We start from the raw sequence: 22,190 nt of genomic DNA, 5'->3' as shown, positions 1-22,190 counted from the left end.
ACATAATTGAGTGAGTTGGAGTTGTGAGGAAAATACTGGAACACTGGTGCCCTCATCAGGAAAAATGTAAAAACTACTGCCCCCTGAATATTTATGGAATTGGAACATGGTAACTCGACTTATTTGCAGGGTTATAGCTAATTCGTAGTGAATTAGTCTCATTGTAACACATTTGTTTTATTGGGTAGCTAGATGTTATGAAGGAAAGGAAACACTATATTCTCTATTCATGTCCACTGTAACAGTCCATGCTGAAATCTCAGATTTCTTGTCTGTTCTGTTTCCTCCAAAAAAAAAAAAAAAAAAAAAAAGGAAAGCCCAAACTGCAGTTAGGTACAAGTATAATAAATAACACATTACGAGCCTTGTGCTGCACCGGACACGCGACGGTTCAATCCAAGAAAAACATTTAACTTGGGGAATGTAGACATCACTTTGGACTGGCATCAACTAAAACATATTCATAAATTTAAAGTTTTACAAAAGTAGGACACCTGCCATAATCACCTGAAAAAAAAAATCAAAAGACAGGCAGAGGACTCAAGCTCCATTTACGGCATATAAACATTTATTTGTCAATAGTTACAAAAAGATTAAAACCAGCACACAATCCAATATCATCACAACAGAGCAGGATCTTTCAGAGGTGCAAGTAGAATCAGCATAGAGAGTTCATAAATAGGCACAGAAGTGAAATGCAACATTGACAATCGGAGAGGCTGTTTTAAACATTTAAACATCAGTACACACACACACACACACACACACAAAAAAAAAACAAGCAACACCAACATATGGCAGCTGCAAAGCATATCAGACACACAGTAACCCACCAAGTAAGACATATTTCTACTAGGGGGGCTGCTGTATCAACACCGTGGAAGTGAGGTTAAAGGTGCGCTTTCACTATATGAGAGTAAAGAAAGACATATTTATGAACAAAGCTCTAATTTTAATAGTAGCTACTAAATGTGAAATATTTCTCACCAAATTTCATGTTTTAAAGACTGAACTCGAGACCTTGTTTCAGAACTTAATATCAGATCTGGAAGAATCATCAATTTTATTCATATTTTCATGTAATATATTTGTGATGAACATATTACATGAGAAATATTTAATATTTCTCAAACTAATAAATGCATGCATGCATGTTGGAATTCTTTAAATATTTTTTAAGGACATTACTTACATCAATGAGGTAAACAGAGATTTTAGAGTTATACCCCACTCTTCTATAGAGTAATATTTACACTCCACAGATCATGGAAGATCACTGTTTAAGTCAATCTGCTCCAGGACTCTTCAAGTCGTGATCTTTGTGGACCAAGTTCTGATCACCTTCAACTTTTCCATCAGCTGTCTGCAGACACTGTGGACACTCAGAACTGGATTTGGATCTGAGGGTCAGATCTTAAGAAGCCTGGTTTACACATAATGGGCAGGTTTTGGGGTTTGGACTGGGTCAGCAGTCATTTGAATGTCTTTCCATGGTTTTGCTGGCGCTTTGTATGGGTTGTCCTTTTTAATGTGTGTAGCATTCAAGCTAAAAGAAGCTGCATGCCACCGTCAACATGCCAGGCACTGTCTACTGGGTGTTGAATTTAGGTTAATGTTACCCAATATTTACACTATTAAAAGTTCTTCCATCCTTAAAACTGATTTTATCACATCGTTGCAGATCTAGACCTGACAGAAGTTTGGTGAGAAAGAAACTCAAGTTTCCATTTAGTAACATTCATTCAACAAAACCTTTAGGTTTCCTACTTCCAATCATCCTGCACCATGGCAACTCCATACCTAATAGAACCTCAAATTAGATAAAGAACTTTAGCTATTAAACTTGTAAAGGCCTGCCAAAATTTTGAATTTTGAGATCCACCATCCAATCCTACAATTTTCAAAACCAATATCCAATCATCTTTGAGTTCATGTCCATGAATTATAGACATTCAGTTCACAGAATGAAACAGTTCAGCATTAAAATAGAAAATATGAGAGGTAGTCTAGGTCTTCAGGACAAAACCAAAGGAGAAAGCTAATGAACATGGACTTTCAAACACAGAGCGTAACACAATTTAAAGCTGTAACAGTGAAATCATAAAGCTAAGCAAAATACAAACAATAAAAACTGAAAACCAATCAATCAATCAATCAATCTAAACTGACAGGAGAAAATCCACAGATATTTTTACGATTGTTCATTTTCATTTCATCCATAAAGTCTAATTTAGCCCAAACAAACCAAAACAAAGTACACAAACATTTCAGCAAAGATTGTGACTATGACCTAGGGGATGCAGTTTGTGCCACCAGTATGATCGACACATTCGTCCGTCCCCTACCGTCACCGGACAAATAAGGATGCCCTGTGGCCCCGCCCTCACACCTTCGAAAGCAAGCCGGATTCAGGAGCGCTGGCTTTGATGATGTTCTGGACCTCTTTGAACTTGGGATGGTCTTTGTCTGCCACGAGCTGCAGCAGCACAGATTCACTCGTTGTTATGGTGATTCCGGTGCGCGCCAGTCGCTGAAGGAGGAAAGGGAGAAGGTTGCAGCACTATAGAGCACGAACAGCGATAAGAACGATTCTTTGTCACACGGCAGCTTTCTTACCTCCAGTGCAAACATCCTGTCCATCATGCTGCGAGATGAAGTGGCGTCAGCAACTATGTGCACTTCGAAACCTCTGCCAATCAAATCCAGAGCGGTCTGCTGTATACACACATGGGTCTGGCCAATGGAAGTCACATCAGAAGTTGAATGTTACTGCACAATACCTGCAAGTCACAAAACGTTTTTATTATTATCATTTACCTCAACCCCAAACAGCACAATGCTCCGAACCCCATGGATCTCCGCCAGTGCTGCCTCCACCTCAGGGAGGACCATGGAGAACTTTGTCTTGGGGAAGACCAGCTTGACCCCGGTCAGGTCCATCTCCTGCACTGTAGCACCCAGACCTTTCGGATACTGTTCAGACACAATGATGGGGATGCCCAAGATGCGCGCCCCCTGCAGCTGGGTAAAGAGGAGGCAAAAAATAATAAAAAGATAAAAATTCATTTTAAATGATGAATTTTGTTTTACATTAATTTTACTATATTACATATAATCACTGTAATTCACTGACAGGAATCTTTACATTTACAGCATTTATCAGTGTAAATAGTGTAAAATATTTTTGAGGTCAAATCTTGAAAATGTATAAATCTTTGTATTTGACCTCAATACTTCACAGTCCCAATGTCACTTGACAAGAGGGATCAGAGAGTGAACGGTACTTGAACACTTCTCATCCGTTCCTTTTCTCCCCCTTTCCACGCCAGCTAAATACAAGTCAAAGTGGGGAAACTGGAAAAGGAAACCAGAGACAATCTCCCTGTTATAGCTGGAGGCTATAAAACAGGCCCCTTCAATTCAGCAGGTCCAGCTCTGGCTCACGTTCCTCTATTATTCTCAGGTATAGCTGGCTTTTGGGGCGGACCGGCTCACCTCGCATACTTAATTAATGAGGGGAGAACGGCAGCGCGAGCCTGGACTGGTTTGACATTCCGCTCTGATTAAGTGGCAATATCCTCGTCTGGCCGCCATCCTTTCGAACAAAGACAAAGGGCCACATGAATATTAGACAGGCTGGGTCTGGACAGTGTTACACAGAGATCGTGTGGAGGTGAGGCTGTTTTCCTACACAGACACACCGGAAATCTGGAAATCTCATTTTAAACCCCCTGAACCTCAGAACCACACAATAGAAGGTGAAAAGTCATAAAACCAGAAAGGAGCTTTGAGGAATCAGCGCTTCTAAAATGTGGGATATTTGAGACAAGACAGCCTGCTATCCCAATAGTCTACATTTAACGTCGGCATGATTAAAGCACGGGCCTGGGGAGAATGGACCAGATTTTCCCAGTGTGCTAATGCCACGGTCTTCAGGAATGACATGAATACACAAATAGAAAACACAGCCAGCATCCAACCAGCTCCCTTTATAAGTCAAAGTAGTTGTGAGCCGTATTAGTCTTCTGCACACCACTAGGTGACGCTGTCTGATTGTTAATGTACAAAGTAGTTGTCAGGCGAGCAGTGCAAAGTACCAGAGGAGTTTAGATTGGCAATTTGATGTCTCCAAAAGCTACACAGCTCTGGATGAATGAATTGGAAAAGGTGCATCTTATGCACCATGTAGTGACAGTGGTGGCCAGGCGGTTAAGAAAGCGGCCCCGCAATCAGAACGTTGCCGGTTTGAATCCCGATCCACTGTGGTGCCACCGAGCAAAGCACCGTCCCCACACACTGCTCCCCGGGCGCCTGTCATGGCTGCCCACTGCTCACTCAGGGTGGTGATTAAAAACAGAGGACACATTTCGTTGTGTCACCGTGTGCCGTGTATCACAACCACTTTCATCATGTGTCAGCTCGTTTTAATTCATTGATGATTCAAAAAATTGTTTATTAATGAACACGAGATAGTCTATGAATCGATATTTCAGTGGTTTATTGTATAGTGTGGGTGTGTCTGGGGTTTATTGATTTAGTAGTCCGGTGGGAAATGACTATGCCAAAAGGGCATTTATAATCTCGGGGCATCACGTATGGGATGAGATCTTAACCTTACCAGCCTCTGTCCCACACTGATGATGTCACCAAAATACTTGATGGCAGGCCGGAACCTCTCCTGCATATCGCAGCAGAAAAACACAGTCGTCGCTGGGGTCAGGTTTCCCAGTGTCGTTATCTGCAGCAACAGAAAAGGTGCAAGTTACACAGCGTGGTGAATTCTTAAAAATAATTGACATGTTAATGACAATTCATCTGAGAGAACACTAAATGGTATTATCCTCAGAAAGACATCATGCCTAGTAGTAGCCTAGTGGGTAACACACTCACCCATGAACCAGAAGACCCAGGTTCAAATCCCACTTACTATTATTATGTCCCAGAGCAACTTAACCCTAACCCTGTCCCTGTAACTACTGAATGCAAGTCGTTCTGGATGCCATAAATGTCTTCTATTCTCCTCTATCACACTCCCCCTGAAATATATCTGAAATGTCACAATCACCTGATGCAGAGCATCAAAACGATCCGCATTATATTTCTGTATTTAGCTAAGCCATGTTCTTGGGCCAGAAGTGCATAATTACGGTACGATCACAATGAACCTGAATTTTTTTTTTTTTTAAATAATACAGCACAGAACTGCATGTAAATACCACGTGTAATAACCGTCCACAGGGAAGTATATGAAGTACGCTGCCAGCTGGCTTGTCTCAATGCACATTTACCTGGCACCAAATCAGATTATTACAGAAACTGGACAGAAAAAGTGTTTATAACCTGTGGTTTGTACCACGGCTTCACGTAGCCTGCTGGACTCTGGAATGAATCTGATTAATGATCCGTCTACAAGTCACCGTGTGTTTCACCACGACCACGGGACCATATGCGCTCATGTGACATCGTTTTAAATAAAACCACGGCCGCACGGTGGCTGTTGGCATGGTGAATACGGCGGGGCAGATGTCCTACAAAGCTGCCCCGGATTAAACGATCCATCTCGTTAGATTACAAATGACCGCTGCTCGCCATTTTAAGGCAGTCCTAGCTGTACAACTTCGATTTGCACATGATAATAATACTATTACGTTATTGCTACTAATGGCCATTTTAGATAAGATCCCGCCACGTCCATAACACTTTCTGGTGGATTTTTAATCTGGTGGATTTTGTTTAATCTGCCACCGCGAGGTGACAGCGACACGCCAGCGTCCCTTCGCGTCAACCTCGACACTTCTCGGTCATGCGCAGAGCGGGGCGAGAAGCCGACGGAAATCGCGCCGTCTTACGTCCATCTGCAGCGGCACCAGTCGCAGTTTGCATCGCTCCGATATCGCGAAGCCCTTCGGCAGGTCGATGAACTGGCCCCATTCGTCCGAGAACAGCTGGATGACGAACTTGCGGTGCACGTCGATCTGCTGTCCGTAAATCGACAGGAACTTCTGAATCAGCACTTCGTAGCCGGAGCCGGCGGCCACGGAGGACGGCCTGGAGAACTCCGAGAAGGAGAGCAGGACCGGGACGTGATTGTTGCTGCTGCCGTGCGCGTCCGCCATGATGCAGCCAGCGAGTGTCCCGGCGGGCGGAGCCGCGCCGCCGAGTGCGACCTTTCAACCCTGACCTCGAACGTGACCTCCTCACGTTGCCCGCTCCCCCCAGTCATCTTCCGCAAGTACAACAGTCATATATATATATATATACACACACACACACACACACACAGTCATTCATATATATATATATATATATATACACACACACACACACACACACACACACACACACACACACACACTGCTTCGGTACCTTTTTATAGATGGCAGGAGGGTGAAGAGAGCATCTGAGGGATGTGTAGAGTCCTTCACAATGCAAGTGGGAAATTTACATTGTCATGGCAGAAATTGGACAGTACAAGATAAGAGCAACAAAATAAAACAATATTCTGACTGTATAACATAAAAAACAGTGGATGTGAGTTGTAAAAATAAAATGATTCTTATTTTTTAAATGCCTGTATACATAGAATATATGTATGTGTATATATGTACAGAGTGTGTGTGTGTGTATATATATATATATATATATATATATATATATACATATATTGCACATAAGACACAAAAACACTATGGTGTATTGGATGCAGGGGTTTGTTAGTGTATGACCTTGTGAATCTCTCAGTGCTGTCAGGGTCTCCTGCATGAGGTGGGAGATGTTGTCCAGCAGGGTTGATAGCTTAGCCACCGTTCTCCAACCACTCACCACCTCCACTGGGTCCAGAGGGCATCCTAGAAATAGGGCTCGCCCTCCGGATCAGCCTGTTCTCTTTCTCTTTCTGTCCCCAGCAGAGATGCTACCTCCCCAGCAGACCACACCATAGAAGTTGGCATGAGTCACTAAAGGTCTTGAAGAGTGGGCCCTTCACTCCAAAATCTGAGTCATGAGTCCATTGCAGTTTATTGTTCAGATGAACACGAATGTACCTGTTGCTCCCCACAGCTTCAACGTCCGGACTCTGGTTGTAGGGGAGGATGTTTGTGCCTGCCACCAGCCTACCACCAGCTCCCTTTCCAGTGTTGACCTGGAGGTAGTTCCACAAAGTCCCAAGTCAGTTCTCTGTACTCCTTGTCATCCCCATTCGTCATGAGGCCAACTTCTGTAGGAAGCAGTTGGTGGTGTTGTGAGTGAAGTCTACAGTGTAGATACAATGTGAAGAACAACGGTGCCAGTTCCCTGTGGGACCCCTGTACTGCAGACCACAGTCTGACACGCAGCCCTGAGTTCCCACATACTGTGCTCGGTTGGTGCGGTAGTCCAGGACTCATGTTGTGAGGCAAACTGAAGTGAGTCCAGTGATGAGCTCACCGGGGGTCAAAGCTGAGCCAGGACCAGCCACTCTAGGGTCTGTAGCTGATCAGGCCACTGGGTGGTAGTAGCCTAGTGGGTAACACACTCGCCTATGAACCAGAAGACCCAGGTTCAAATCCCGCTTACTACCATTGTGTCCCTGAGAAAGACACTTAACCCTAAGTTGCTCCAGGGGGACTGTCCCCTGAAACTACTGATTGTAAGTCGCTCTGGATAAGGGCGTCTGATAAATGCTGTAAATGTAAATGTAAATGTTCTCAGCTGTCCTCAATAGCCGCTGTAGGGTCTTGAGGTCCAATGTGGTAAAGTTCCCAAACCAGACAGTGATGCAGCTGGTCAGAATGCTCTCAGTAGTCCGTACAAGGTGGTGAGGATGGGTGATGGGCTTCCTCAGGCTCCGCAGGAAGTAGAGACGCTGCTCAGCTTTCATGGCTGTTGAGCTGTTGTTGAGAGTCCACCTCTTTTTACTGTTAACATTGAATTTAAGAATGCAGCCAAGCTTTAGCAGTACAAATGTAAAATTGTTTGTCATGCCAATAAAGCACCTTGAATTTGAGAGACTTCTCCTAAAGATTAAATTATTTTGTCTATTTGCTTTAATTTATGGCTTGTTTAGTACTTTTCATTAATTTCCAGTCTTCCTGTTTAGTTTAAATGGTGATTTAATGTATGTCAGATCTGTGATTTCGCTACAGGGTGTCAGATCATTTAGTGACTTTTGTTGTCTTCTCCTCACCTAGATATTTTCAAGAGCTTTTAAATTATTACATAAAATTAAGTTTACACGCATAGTCCCAAGACCCCAGATTAAGAGTCATGGTGCTTACCTTTTTATAATACCAGTGCAATTATCATCTACATTTATTATCATGTATGTTAAAATATATGTGGTTGTGGGCATTACTTTGATCCACTTGACATTTGATTATGTTCTTCTGGAGAGATTTTCATCTTTTATGAAGCTATGCATATTGTAGGTTTTAAAAAAAAAACAACACAACGATGTATTTATTTCCAATTTGCAATCATGGCTAAGTGTAATGAAACATCATAGCAGGCCATTTCACCTAATCAACAATAAAAATAATTCATAAGATTAACAGAGACTATTAAATCAAACACAATTATATTTTTCTTCAGTTTCAGCACACACAGTAACAAACATTTCCACTGATCGTCAAAGACATCCGCAGTAGGATTGTAATCCTTAATTTTAACTAAGACCTAAAGCAGGCCATCCACCACTCTCTAATAAATTTAGACCAACGAAGGATCAAACACAGCTTTTGCCTTTTCAGTCAAAAATGGGCCAGGACAAAAAAAAAAAAAAAAAAGATCTTTAAAAGAATATTAATGGGACTTTGGGGTTATAAAGAGAGAGAAATGGAAGGGTTTATGATGATTTGTTGCACTATAATTGTAAGGAATCACATCTTAGTTCTCACCTTCATTTTCACTGACAAACAGTGCAAGCAATACAAGCACATCAGTATTCCATTCCATTCAGACAGCATTGTGGGTTAAATGGTAACCAAAGGCACTCTTAATATGACTTCAATAGAGTCCAGCCACTTTGTTCATCTCCTGTAATACCAATGTGAAATGGACATGTTTAAGTAAGCAGTGGTATTGAGGCCTACGGACTGCAAATTTGTTCCTTTAAATCAAAACTAGACGAGATTTTGCCAAGCACGCTTGTAACTTTCTTGTAACGGGATTTGACACTTACGGTTTATATCACAAATGTGACACATTCAGGTTTTTTTGCAGACAGTTACAATTGTACACATTTCAAAGATGGACATTCAGTGCAAATATAGTGTTGGAACCTGTATCAGCCAGATCCGACACTGCAGAAGGATCAGCGCCAGTAAAGATTTATTAGCTGGCTGTCCATCTTAACCAGTGCAGTTAGACAAAAGCCGCAGAAAGGTCCAGAACCCGATACTAATTTGTTGTGCCGCATGATGGACGGAACCCTGGATGAGCTGCCTTTCCTGTGCTCATACCAGAGCACCTGATCTCTTTGTGCCTGGCATATCAGTGAAGTCATCATGACCTCCTCCCTCCCCCCACTCTGTTAATCTATTATTAAATGGAATTGTCCAGGACACAGTGCACACAAAGAAAGGGATGCCATTCATTATTCACTACGTGATTTGATTCAGGGACACTTTTGACTTCCATCAAATATACAAGACTACTAAATGAGCCTGACAGCATCTGTGCTCCTGCTTCAGTAGGAACACCAAACTTCACAGAGTGTCTATTGTCCAGAAAGGTGGCTCTTCTGTATTATTTTCAAAGCTACTCCTAATGCAGCTAAAGCTTGCGCTGGCCGTCCATAATGTTTTCATAAAGTGAAGCAGTGAGGGGGACATAGCGTTTCTCTGTATAGTCTAAGAAGTAAAGTGGGTCTGCTATTTTGGTGGGGTTGAATCCACTTGCCACTAGTTGGAATTTTTGTTGTTTGAAGGTGCCAGTCATTTCCATCGACTCCTGCAAAAATAATGCAAAATATATGCAAGTTAATGTTTCAGTTCATTTTAGTAGGGTGGTAGATGCCTAGTGAGATACAACTCAGTGTGTCCCTCATAATAATTAATTTGCAAATGTTACAATTAACACTGTACCACGAAAGAAACCTCTCTCATAAATCATTAAACCACCTCTGGGAACTCCTTCAAGACCATGTCTATATTTAGATTTAAAGGATTTATTATTGTACCATAAGCTTTTGTTTATAATATAAGTGATATATTGCTATTGTGAAATACAAAAACACTTTAGGTAGTTTTCTTCTTCTTATTCTTATTAAGAGCAACTTGGAGAAAGATTTATTGTGTGCTGCTTTACTGCCACTAGGTGTCAGTGTTGCACAAAAAAACAAAAGTTTCCTAAAGAGACCCACACATAAATATATATTCATTTTTTAATGAATACAGACAGTCAAAATAAGTAAAATGGCCTATCTGTTTTCTCTGGCTTTTTGTTAAAGTCTTAGACACTCATTTCACTTCACTTTGACACAGTGTCAATTATAAAGTCCAGTTTATGACAGAGTCCCCCTGTTAGACACAGACAAAGTTAAATTCACCCTAGTTAGGCTGTCCTAGTTAGGGTACCGAGCCACTGTAGCACCAATATACTACTATTACCACATATTTCAGTATCGGTCGTACAGTACAAAAGTCTGCCGCTGCTTCTGTTTGTTTTCTCTGAGAATCAAGCACCCAGACTACTGGCAGACCCCAGTGAAGAGACCAGCAAATAACATAGCATGAAACAAACCAGAGGGTCACCACAGCCACCACCACCGTTACAACTACAGCTTCAGGGATCTTCAAATGGACCAGTAGCATCATTATGGACACGTAATCTAGACCATGACACTGACTACATCCTGGACTTCTCCAACCCTACAACTGTAGGACTTATTATTATATTGTACAAATCATCCCCAACCCTGCACTGACACCATTTGCAGGCTCATTCTACCCTGGAAGGGGGTCCCTCTCTGTATCACTCCTTCCCAACGTTTCTTCCTTTCTTTTTTTTCTCTCTCCTAGAGTTTTTTTGTGTGGAGTTTTTCCTTGTGTGCAGAAGGGTCAAGTGTGAGGGGTGTCAACTGTAGGGCCTGTCAAAGCCCATTGAGACATACTGTATGTGATTTTGGGCTATATAAGAAATAAATGTTGTTGTTGTTGATGTATGCTTTAGAGGCTCATCTGAAGAAACTGCAGCTTATGAACATTCTACCTTTATACATCATCATTTTCACCATGCTTTACCACAATTCTGTACCTGTAGCCTTATGAAGAGAGGGCGAGCGTAGGTGGGAAGGTCACTAACAACATGATCAAACAGCTTCTTCCCATCGAACTTACAGTCAGGCCTCACAATCACGGCAGCCATTCCGGCTCTCCCCTCATTTCCTGTGGAAAACATGGAAGCTTGTGTCTTTTTTCCTGTCATTCCTGTTTTGCATCAACAGCAGACCATTGTTTATATAGTGGACACGCTCGTTTAAAAAGGTTTAACGTAATAGGATTTGCAAAGGTCAGGGGGTTAGAAAGTCGAATTCAAGTTAGGTTACAGGCCCATGCTGACGGACCCCAGATGCCCTTTTAGCCTCTCACAAAAATATGTGAGATATTTTCTATATATTTAGGTCTTTAAATTAGTCCACATCATCATTAGGTAGCTACTCTAGCATTAAAATCGTGGTGTTAATGAAAACAAGCTCCTGCAGGGTTACATGGTTAATTGTCTGTCACAAGGAAATATGAATCATTCAGTGTTAACACTGGGTCACTGATGCTTACAAACGCACTGCTCATTAATATAATGCATGTCTTTGCTGTTGATACTGAACACAGGTCTAATTTGAAGTTATGTTAAGGCATTGGGACTGAGCATTTAAATTCTGGGTAAAGATTAGTTTCTTATAACATCTTCAGCCTGTACAGTATGGCAATGTTCTTAGTCTTTGTTATAAGTGTAAAGAAGTGAATGCTCAAGACCAGTTTGACAATTTTAACATTATCTTCTGCCTATTAAGCAAGGGTATATGCAAATTAAAATAAATTAAGTATTCATCCCTGCCACAGTCCTTACAAAAGTTGAGTAAGTAAAAATGGGGCTACTGTTTTAAATACGTTTAAATAATATCACCATTTGCCAACCCAGATATTTCTGAACTTTATCTTGAACACTCTACCTGGAACCTCTACACCGTACACATTTGCCTCCTGAATGAAGTCCACAAGTCCAGTGATTTCAGTCACCTCTGTGGTGGCCACATTTTCACCCTTCCACCTGAAAAAGCCCAGAACATGATTTAACATTTCAACAGCACACATCACATTTCAGCAGACCTTAAAGTCACCAATGTTCATCCCTCACCTAAAAGTATCGCCCACTCTGTCCTTAAAAGAGATAAAATCCTCATAGTCTTCTGCCATGAGGTCCCCAGTGTTGAAGTATACATCTCCTTTAACAAATACATCATTCAGGAGTTTCTTCTCACTGAGCTGTTTGCTACCAGCATACCCAAAGAATGGACTTTGTGAGCTGACCTTAGACAGGAGTAACCCTGATTCACCTGAAGGACAACAGAGGGGAATCATTATACAAGACCATGAAGCACATCTCAGATTGTATCAGACCAACTTTAAAATGTGTTTTGTCCACACTCAGCCAAAGTTACTTTCAGGTTATATCACTTCTATTATTCTTATCTTCTAATGTCTATATTGTATGGCATTCTACATATTATCTATACATAATATCTCCTTTTTAAATGTTACATTTATTACATATATATCGTTTTTATATAAGTTTTACAGCTAATAAATCCACTGTGAATTATTCCTCATTAAAAAAAGATGTTCAAATATATATTATAGCATAAATAAAAGGTAAAGAGCAAATAAAATCTGTAGAACCAGTACATACCTATCCTAAAATCTGTCAGCTTGAAATATGTATATGGTATAAACTGCCTGTTATATTTTTCATGAATCAGGTTCTGAATGCTGTAGAACATCTACCACCACTACCATGTCATTACTGCATTATTATATTACAAACATTATTACTGATTGCTTATGCATCTCATGTATTGCCATTTATCCAAATGTACTTATGATTATGATATTTTCACTTTATGAGATTATTTAACATTAATACAAACAGTCAGATCTGTGGCTGTAATTCTGCACCACTGCTGAATTTCGGGACCTATACGTGATATTTTAAGCCCAGGTTGTAATGTCTGTATCTTGTTTTATCCAGTTCACGCCCAGCCTTATAAATCAACCCCGTCAGTGTGAGCAAGGCTTGAGATATGTTTGAAAAGCACATTCAGATAAGGCTTGGCCTCACCTTTTGTCACTCGTTCACAGAATCCGTGTTTGTTTCTCACTGGTTCATCTTTCACCATGTCATACTTTACCAGAGCATATTTAAACAGGAGCTGAGAGAAAGATAGAGAGCAAGTGAGTGAAAATCTGTGGCTGAATGAGTCGAATAAATGTTTACAAAATGCATAAACCAAATAGATAAACTGTTCAGTCCACCAAAGTTCATTCAACCCCTTTTAATGTACTTTGTGTTCAAGTGTTCTGGGAAACATAATCTGATATACATATGTCCTCCGTAAAAAAAAAAATCATGTTTGACATTGGGTATCTCACTCCTCACAAATGAAATTATGATTATCTGGAATTCCACAACCACAAGCACCCATGCCCATAGTTCAAAAATGTTACCAACTGCCTTAATGTAAATCTCATAGTGCTTTTAATGGAAAAGTAACACGACCTGCTGTAGGAATACTCTGATGGATTTAAGACTTGATCTTACACACCAGGTTGTCAAAACTCCACAATCTGTTTGGGTCCAGACATTTAGCATAAAAAAATTATTTGGACTTACTAAAGAACAATAGTAATTCATGAGATAAAAAACTTTTTTTAGAGTTAGAAAACAAATTCAATTGGATTTAATACTAAATAAAGAAAAGATGCTCACTAAACCTTATAAGCCACCAGTACATGCAGCTTAAGAGCAGGTAAAGGCAGCTTAAGATGCTTTAAGCAAACACAAACCTGTAGACAGACATGCAGACTTGCTGCTTGGTTATGCAGGACAATCCTAGATAATGTTTCATTTGGCATTACGGATACAATCCTGACATTTCCGGGTCCTCCGGTTCCCTGTTTCCAAACTGGAGTATTATATTGTGTTCTTGTCTGTGTTCTCTCATCTATGATCAATCATCTGTGATCAGTGTGATGTTCTGTCATTGGTCGTTTTATCTTGTGTTTCATGTGTTCCTGGCTCGTGACTTTGTGATTGCTGCTGCGTCCTGTTTGATTTATTATTAAATGTAAATACATTTATATAAAAAAAAATAGCGTGTATGTTAGGTCATTGCTGTTCTATGATGTTTGTTACTCAGATGTTATCATGGTTGTGAAAGCTCTTGAGAAGCACCGTGATTTAACTCGGATTAGACAGTTAGTATGTCAGTGTGTCACTGTCCTCTGCACTACATTTACACCTCAAATAAATGATATTCTATAGACTACAAATGGATCATTTTAAAACATATGACCCGGTAACCTTACCATTTGCTCGCTGGAAATCCAACCCCCTGATGAATTGACTGCTGCACAATGTGACATGTTAGGGACATGCTTATGTATCCTCCAGAAGTAACTGTGCTTAAATGTGATCTGCGCCATTTTAAATCATTTCGCAACGCTGGGTCAGGAGCCACTTGTGCCCTAGGTGATCTAAGAATAGCTAAGGTAAAGACTTTATCCTCATAAAGCCCTTACTATTGCCCCTGCTAAGTGATAGCAAAGCCTTACGTGAACAGAGTCTGACCGCAATAATTAGACAAGAGCCTCGTTGCCCTATTCTTTAATTAGCATTCGTTTCATTCATAATCTCTGCGGGCACTTTATCATTCTGTATAATTAAGTGCTTTGCAGGGATGTAAATGGTGATCACACACTTAATTTGACATGTGGCATTGGTAACATCAGAATACACTGATCAACCACTACATTACAAGCGCCCATTTTGTGGTAATACCCCAGATTTTGGGTTCTTAGAACCCATTTCCTAGAATCGTTTAATCCTTTATTAGCTAATAACCGGAGTTCTAGAAAAAACACATCCCACAGATGCTCTGTTCATCCGTTCAGAAAAAAACACTGCTGACTTTGAGGTTCCCCTGCTGTGCAGTCCATTGAACTGTTGTGTACTTTACCACCTACAAAAACACTGTTGTTGACCAAGTGCACCTCTTCATGGAAGCGGATCTCTCCGATGGCAGTGCCCGCTTTCAAGAAAGATGGTTCAAACATGGTTTGTGGAACCAAAATCTCTCCAGATTTCAATTCAATCAAGCCTCTGTGGGTTGTGTTCGCAATTTACTCGACTTAAAGCGAATGCTACTGACAGCTTGGTGCCGGATATCACAGCATTCCTGTGGTGTAGGGGAATCTTTGACATGGGTCAGGGCTGTTCCGGTGACAAAAGTGGGACCAACTCAATATTAGGAGGATGCTATGAATGCCAATGCTATGGCTGATCAGTGTATTTTTTATTACTATAGCATACTCTGTATTAGTGTTCCCTTCAAAACACATTTAAAAAAATATATATTGAAAAATGAGCAAAAATGTGGATTCAGTTCTGCCCACTTTTACTTGTAATGACTATAAAAAATCCCTTGAAATTTCGATTTGAATTTGAAACGACTGACACACTGCAATCGTCTCTGGAAGTCACATGAGGGCCATGTGAACCCCTTGATGCCATTAACTGTTGCACTAATGTTTCGCATTTCTCTCTTAACCCAACCCCGCGACAGCTAAACTCACAGCGTACAAAGAGTCAGTGTGGTCAATGACCTGCAGTAGCACTATATAAAAAACGTGGACCTCAACCTATTGCCTATTTAGGCAGATCTATCAATATTGACAGCACACATTTTTATCTGTTTAACATGGGGGGCATTAACATTTATGGCATTTAGGTTCATAAGCAAGTGTGTTACCCACTATGCTACGACCTCCCTGCTCAACATGCCTATTAGGCTCATGCTGTGGACAGTTGGTGCAGGAGCCAAGACTCACCTTGTAGAACATGTTAGACCGACCCACCGCACCGATCTTGCCAATGTGGTTCATGAAACACAGGTTTCCCTCTGTGGACCCGTACAGCTCACACATGCGGATTTCGCCGAATCGCTGGTGGAATTCCCGCCAAATGTCCTGACGTAGCCCATTTCCTACCGCCATGTGCACCTTGTGCTCCTTTTCATTCTCTGTCTGGACATGGCAAACAACCAGACAGAACACAGCAGAGATTCATTTTGTGATGTGCATTCCTCATGAACCGGGTATTTTTGCAAATATCTGGCTCTCACTGTGATTAAAAATGATCTTTTGGACACAACAATATTATCATCAAGGCTCTATTTAGAGTGACTATTTTAACGTGACTTGTGAGTCACCCTTCCAGTCTTGTTTGTGCTTCTGATAGGTGACACTCTTGCAGACAGTGGCCATGGCCTAACAAAGACAGGCAGTCACACAAGCCCATTCTGAGCATCTGCTAGGGAATGCGAGCTCTGTTTTCATGTCGGCCCACATTCGCCGAGCTCAGAGCTCAAGTCCAGAAAGGGAGAGTGGAAAGGAGCTTCCTTATTGGCTCATTAAAAACCGGGCTGTGGTCTGTAGCACAGCAGGGGCAAATATGCACATGCCTGCATGGCAAAGTAGGACTGTGCTTATGTATATTATGTGTATTTGTGGGTGGGTGGAGGAGGCTGGGATGTATTGCAGATGTGTGCATATTAAATTGGCATTTACAATGCATCCGGAACGTATTCGCAGAGCATCACTTTTTTCACATTTTGTTATGTTACAGCCTTATTCCAAAATTGATTGTTTTTTTTTCTACACAAAAATTTTACTTTTTGTTTTATTATCACATCTACATAAGTATTAACAGCCTTTGCGCAATACTTTGTCGATGCACATTTGGCATTAATTACAGATTCAAGTCTTTTTAAATATGATGCCACAATTCCTCTTTTATCAAATGCCCTTTTGCAGGGCGACTTAGAATCAGTAGTTACAGGGTTAAGTATCTTGCTTAGGGACACAATGATAGTACAAGGGGTTTGAACCTGTAACTTTGTGATCTTCAGGTTCATAGTCGAGTGTCTTACCCACTAGGCTACTTCCACCCTGTTATAAGGAATATAAGGATGCGTGTTTTGCACACAGGCAGAATAAGCGCATGCATTTTGTAGCTGTGCATGCCTGTGTGAATGGCTATGAATGGGACTTTTTTAACATGACTGTGAAAGTGCATGCGTGTTTAAGGGCATGCAGTCAGTGCATTACCGCAGAGGCTGCCAGTGCCAGGATGTGAAGAGAAGGGTACTGGTGGGCGGATGAGTGAGACAATGGCAGTTTTCACTCAGTTGTTCACCCCAGCTTGCATGCAGCTCTGTGCCCAGAGTAAATGTGGAAATGGGGAGCCAGCAAGCACCCAGACAAAGGACCTCCTATCTGCCATTTGGCTGTGAAATTACAGCACAATCAAGCGCAATGTTTCCAAAGAATCCTACCCTAATATTATGCAATCATTAGGCCTCCATCATTATTTTAAAAGACAAAGTTAAAAAACAAAGTTTGCCTTCATTTGCCTTCAGAATGAATAGTCATTTGTTATATAAATGTCTGGTGGCACAACCCCTCACCTTAGGCTGGTTGCACAGGTATCGACAGAGCTCTCCAATGTACTGGAAGATGGTCACGTTGTATGTTCTGCAGTCGTTCCAGAACTGTGAGGCTGAGAATTTCTTCTTCAGGACGCATGTAGCACCTGTCCCATGAGGGGAGACAGACATTCAACACTTCATTTGTATGATAAAACAATAAATTCAAGAATAATATTCAACTTGAACCACCAGGCACAGAGAGAGAACTTAATGACTTAATAAGATGTGAATTTACGGGACCTACTTAATGAATACATAACATCTAGAAAAGAGTTTAATGCATAAAGACTTATGTAACTCGTTATAACCTGGTATAAGCTGCTATAGCCTTGGTATAACCTACTGCATTACAGGAGTTACCCAATCCCTTCATTTGCCATTACAGAAAGAGGTCATATAAAGATCTGAAGTAAGTGAATGAGTTACCTAATCAAAGTTTTCTTCAATGGTTTAAAGTGTGCAAGGTTCTCTGTATATAAATCTCATACTATGATGGGTGGAAGTAGCCTAGTTTGTTAGACACTCGACCATGAACCAAAAGAGCACAAAGTCACAGGTTCAAACCCCACTTACCTCCATTGTATCCCAGAGCAAGACACTAAACCATTTGAAGTACAACCACAATAATTCAGTCGGTGAATCCATTGCATATCCATTCATAATTTACAAAACTAATCAAATTACTTTTACCATTACTTTCATGTAGTAACTTCAATAGTTACACTACTGTTACATTTTGTAATACGGTAACTTGTGATTATACTGAATTACATTTCCAGAGTAACTACAGACTATGTCGCTCTGGATAAGGGCGTCTGCTAAATGCCACAAACGTAAACGTATGGGTGTGAAAATAAATGACGGTGAGCAAGCACAGCATTTATATTTTTCAGTCTAACAATATAACGTTCAGTTAAGTGCATATCATTGGTTATATAGTGTAAGTCCATAATCAGGGGGTTGTCTCTGGGTTCTAGGCAACTGTCTGGTTGCAGCTGCCCGGTGTGACAAACACACGCTACATCCCCATCTGTTTTTAAAAAATCTAGCCGACATTAGGATTATAGGTGATTAAAATTATTTTGATATATTTTGAGATGCATGGAAATATTATTATAATATTATAAATATGCTTCCCTGACACCATTAACCAAAGGCAAATGTCTTGAGATAATGGTGAGGATACAGCATTAAAAGGAGAGTCTCAAGGAAAGCCACTGATGGCAAACTAGAGGGTAAAATAGATGCTTCTTAAATTATACAGTATGTGGATGTACCTTTTGATAACCAGTTTGGGCTGTAGCTGAAAAACGTAATCACTTGCCAGCAGTAGACAGATTGCTTGCTTACCCAGCTCAATGGTTCCTCCTATGCCAATAAGCGAAGCTGCACTGTGATAAAGAGGTAAGGGTGTGTAGATCACATCGTCCTTAGTGCCACCATATGCCCAGAACCCAGCGGCTGCCTTCAGTGCCTGCAAATGTGTGATCACTGCTGCTTTGGGTAGCCCTGAGGAACAAACAAGCAGTTTAGTGTTACTGTGATTGCTGAGTTGGGAGGATTCTTCCTCAGTCTATGTTACATATATGTCCACCATGTTTCATGGAAATTGCTCTTGTGTAATTGATGAGGAGAAATGGTTCTCTTGAGGGCCTACAGGCATCGGATTTCACCGTAACTATGACAGGGAGTTCATCTGTAACCATCAGAGGGAAAAAAAATGGAGTTCCCAGAGACATCTAGCACAAAGGCCAACATTTGTGTCTGTGTTTCACTGTTGATGTCCGCAATTAATGATTACATAAAGGAAGAAGGTGGTGATTTTAATGAATTTATGTTGAACTAGGTACATGTGTAAACTGAAGTCAATCTGAAGGTCCATACTGGCAGGTTCCAGTTGCAGAAGGTCCAAATCAAGATCAAGGTTTTGGTTCAATCAAATAGTTGAGTATTGAACTCACTGCTCAGCAGGTCAGATTGGGATTGTTGGGATGTCAGATACTTGGTATGAGACACTGGAGATGTTGGTTAAAGCAGAATTTACAGGGACATTCCCGCCCTGGAGAGTTACGTGTCTTGCTCAGGGACACAATGGTAGAAAAGTGGGGCGTGAACTTGTGACTTTGTGTTCTTCTGGTCCATAGGTGGGTCTCTAACCCAGTAGGCTACTACCAAACAGCAATGAGGTGAATAAGGCAAATTTCATAATTACAAAACTTACCATGCCAAAAACAGTGTATATGAAGATGGGTCTCTAAACTATTCAGTGTACTACTGCACAAGCTTCTGCCTACAGGTCACGTGAAAGTGTCTTTCGGAGTGTAGCTGAATGTTCAGCTGGATTTTAAACCTCTCTGGGGAGTTCTGTGGTATTTAAGCAGATGTTCTGGTCTCTGGGACAACTGGAATAACTTGATCAAGGAGTCCCTGTAGTTTCACAATAACCTGTTGGGAGCCCAGCTATTTTCACAAACATTAATGTCCAAGTCCAACCTGTTCCACCAAGCCTGTGCACCGAGTTTATCAATGAAGGGTAGAATGTGTAAGAACCTGTGGTCCCAGAGGTGAAGATGTACAGGGTGGGCGCTCTGAGGCTGGTGGCAGCTCTGAGCTCTGCTGGAACAGCTTTATCGGAGGCTTGCTCCATCTTGTCCAGTAGAGTGTGCACCCCTGGATAGGGGGTCTTCTCCTTCATTGCCCATACCGAGATGTTATCCTCCTGGAGGTTTGGCAGAATATCTTGCAAGGTGTCTAACAGATCTGCAGAAAGAAATATATATATATATTTTTAAATATGAGCAAAACGCTCCTGTGATCTCTGTGAACTCTTATTGGCAGGCATAAAACAAACACAGACAAGACCAATGTTCGGGAGGTCCTCTTCTGCTGGGTTTAAATATATCACTAAACTGGGAGACATATGAATGAATATGCATTAAAATGCATTAACAAGAGATAATGTCTATCAAAAGGAGTGCTGGAATGCTGTTGTGAAAAAAATATATAGACTTGGCTTTCACATGCTGACCTTAGGTAAGAGTGTAAATGCATGTGGTGGAATGTTGCTCCTGATTCTGAAATAAAGTCCAGACACAAATTCCTGATCTCGGTTTGTGGTTTCAGTTCACTTCCTGTGCATGGTCCTCCCCCAATGCTGCCAATAATTCCTTCTACAAAGGTATTTTGCTTATGAAGGGTACTAACTGGGACTATTATAAGGAAAGGCAACATTTCTGCAAAACGTTTAGCTGTTTTTTTTTTATTAATATATGATTGCATAAGCACTTTGGACATTGAATTTCCATTTGCAAAATGACTCCCCATTTGAATAAATGTGCATAATGCAAACCCAATGCAATTCAGTTAATTGTTATTCTATTTTTTATTCAAAATACTTTGAAATGAACTAAGGATTACATCTGCACTTTGCACATTGAGTTGCCAATTGCAAAACTGAATATTTGTGCTTCAACTCCTAAGTTGCAGCGATTTAACTTGATCTGTTTTTGACCGCTGTAATAAATCCACGCGTGTTGTTGTTGTAAAGCTCCTTCCCACGTGGGTGGCGCGTCCAGAGGGGAAACCCGGGATCTGGGGACACGGGGACTCCCTACCTGCTCCCACCACCAGAGTTCGGGCCCCGCAGCAGCTGAAGCAGTGCAGCAGGGACCGCGACCTGACGTTGGTGTTGAGGAAGGCCACCGAGCAGCCCAGCTTGCTCAGGCCGAACCAGACGCACACGAAGTCGGGCTCGTTGCTCATCAGCAGCGCGACCGTGTCCCCCTTGCGCAGCGTCCCCCGCTCCGCCAACACCCGCGCCACCCTGTTGCTGCGCGCGTCCACGTCGCCGTAGGTGTGGCGCGCGCCGTCGTGGATGATGAAGGTCTTGCCGGGCGCCTCGGCGGCGCGCCGCACGAACGTGTCCACCACCGTCACCACCTTCCCGCGCCGCTTGGACGCCTCCAGGCGCGCCCCGTAACGCACGACCTTCGCCAGGAAGAAGGCGTCCTTCCAGAAATAGGGAAAGTACAGCTTCTGTCCGACGCGCAGGGCGAGCAGAGCCGCCAGCAGGGCCGTCACCCACGCCAGCGAGAGGAGCATCGCCCAGGCCGGGACTAGGACAGCATTCGGCCTTTATTATATTAATAACAATAGACCCGACGCGCTCCCGCGCTCTTCAACTTTGTCCGCGCTTCCATCGGCGTTTATGAAACGCCAGGCGCGTCATGTGACTCGTGTTGTACAACCAGCGCGCGGTGGGCGTGTCCTCTGGGCGTCCCCCCGACAGCGCGCGTCGCACGTCGCGACACGGCGGACAAACCGCCACCAGCGGCGTGTTGCGTGTAATCGTGGAGGAGACCCGGCCCCGCGTTTCCTGGAGGCTCGTGGTGGGCTAATGGAAAAGCGAAAGTGAAAATGGGTTTACCGTACTTAAACGACACAAAACACA

General features: G+C 41.9%; 2 protein-coding genes across 2 annotated transcripts; both read right to left on the bottom strand.

The window, feature by feature from the left end:
- Window positions 1-546: 546 nt before the first annotated feature.
- isoc1 (isochorismatase domain containing 1) lies at window positions 547-6,169 on the bottom strand. The gene is made up of 5 exons (XM_028974832.1): window positions 5,850-6,169; window positions 4,619-4,738; window positions 2,818-3,021; window positions 2,617-2,733; window positions 547-2,530 (listed from the first exon to the last, which is right to left on the bottom strand). The coding sequence occupies exons 1-5, from the start codon at window positions 6,114-6,116 to the stop codon at window positions 2,384-2,386; spliced, it is 855 nt and encodes a 284-aa protein (XP_028830665.1). The 5' UTR covers window positions 6,117-6,169; the 3' UTR covers window positions 547-2,383.
- Window positions 6,170-8,866: 2,697 nt separating this feature from the next.
- slc27a6 (solute carrier family 27 member 6) lies at window positions 8,867-21,942 on the bottom strand. The gene is made up of 10 exons (XM_028971667.1): window positions 21,355-21,942; window positions 20,291-20,500; window positions 19,091-19,249; window positions 17,720-17,844; window positions 16,083-16,277; window positions 13,315-13,405; window positions 12,334-12,532; window positions 12,149-12,246; window positions 11,233-11,363; window positions 8,867-9,927 (listed from the first exon to the last, which is right to left on the bottom strand). Exons 1-10 carry the CDS (start codon window positions 21,839-21,841, stop codon window positions 9,751-9,753), a joined length of 1,872 nt encoding a protein of 623 aa, XP_028827500.1. The 5' UTR covers window positions 21,842-21,942; the 3' UTR covers window positions 8,867-9,750.
- Window positions 21,943-22,190: the final 248 nt, after the last annotated feature.

Source organism: Denticeps clupeoides, chromosome 3 (assembly GCF_900700375.1).
Source record: "Denticeps clupeoides chromosome 3, fDenClu1.1, whole genome shotgun sequence".
Classification (NCBI taxonomy): domain Eukaryota; kingdom Metazoa; phylum Chordata; class Actinopteri; order Clupeiformes; family Denticipitidae; genus Denticeps; species Denticeps clupeoides.
This window is presented reverse-complemented; position numbering and strand designations above follow the sequence as displayed.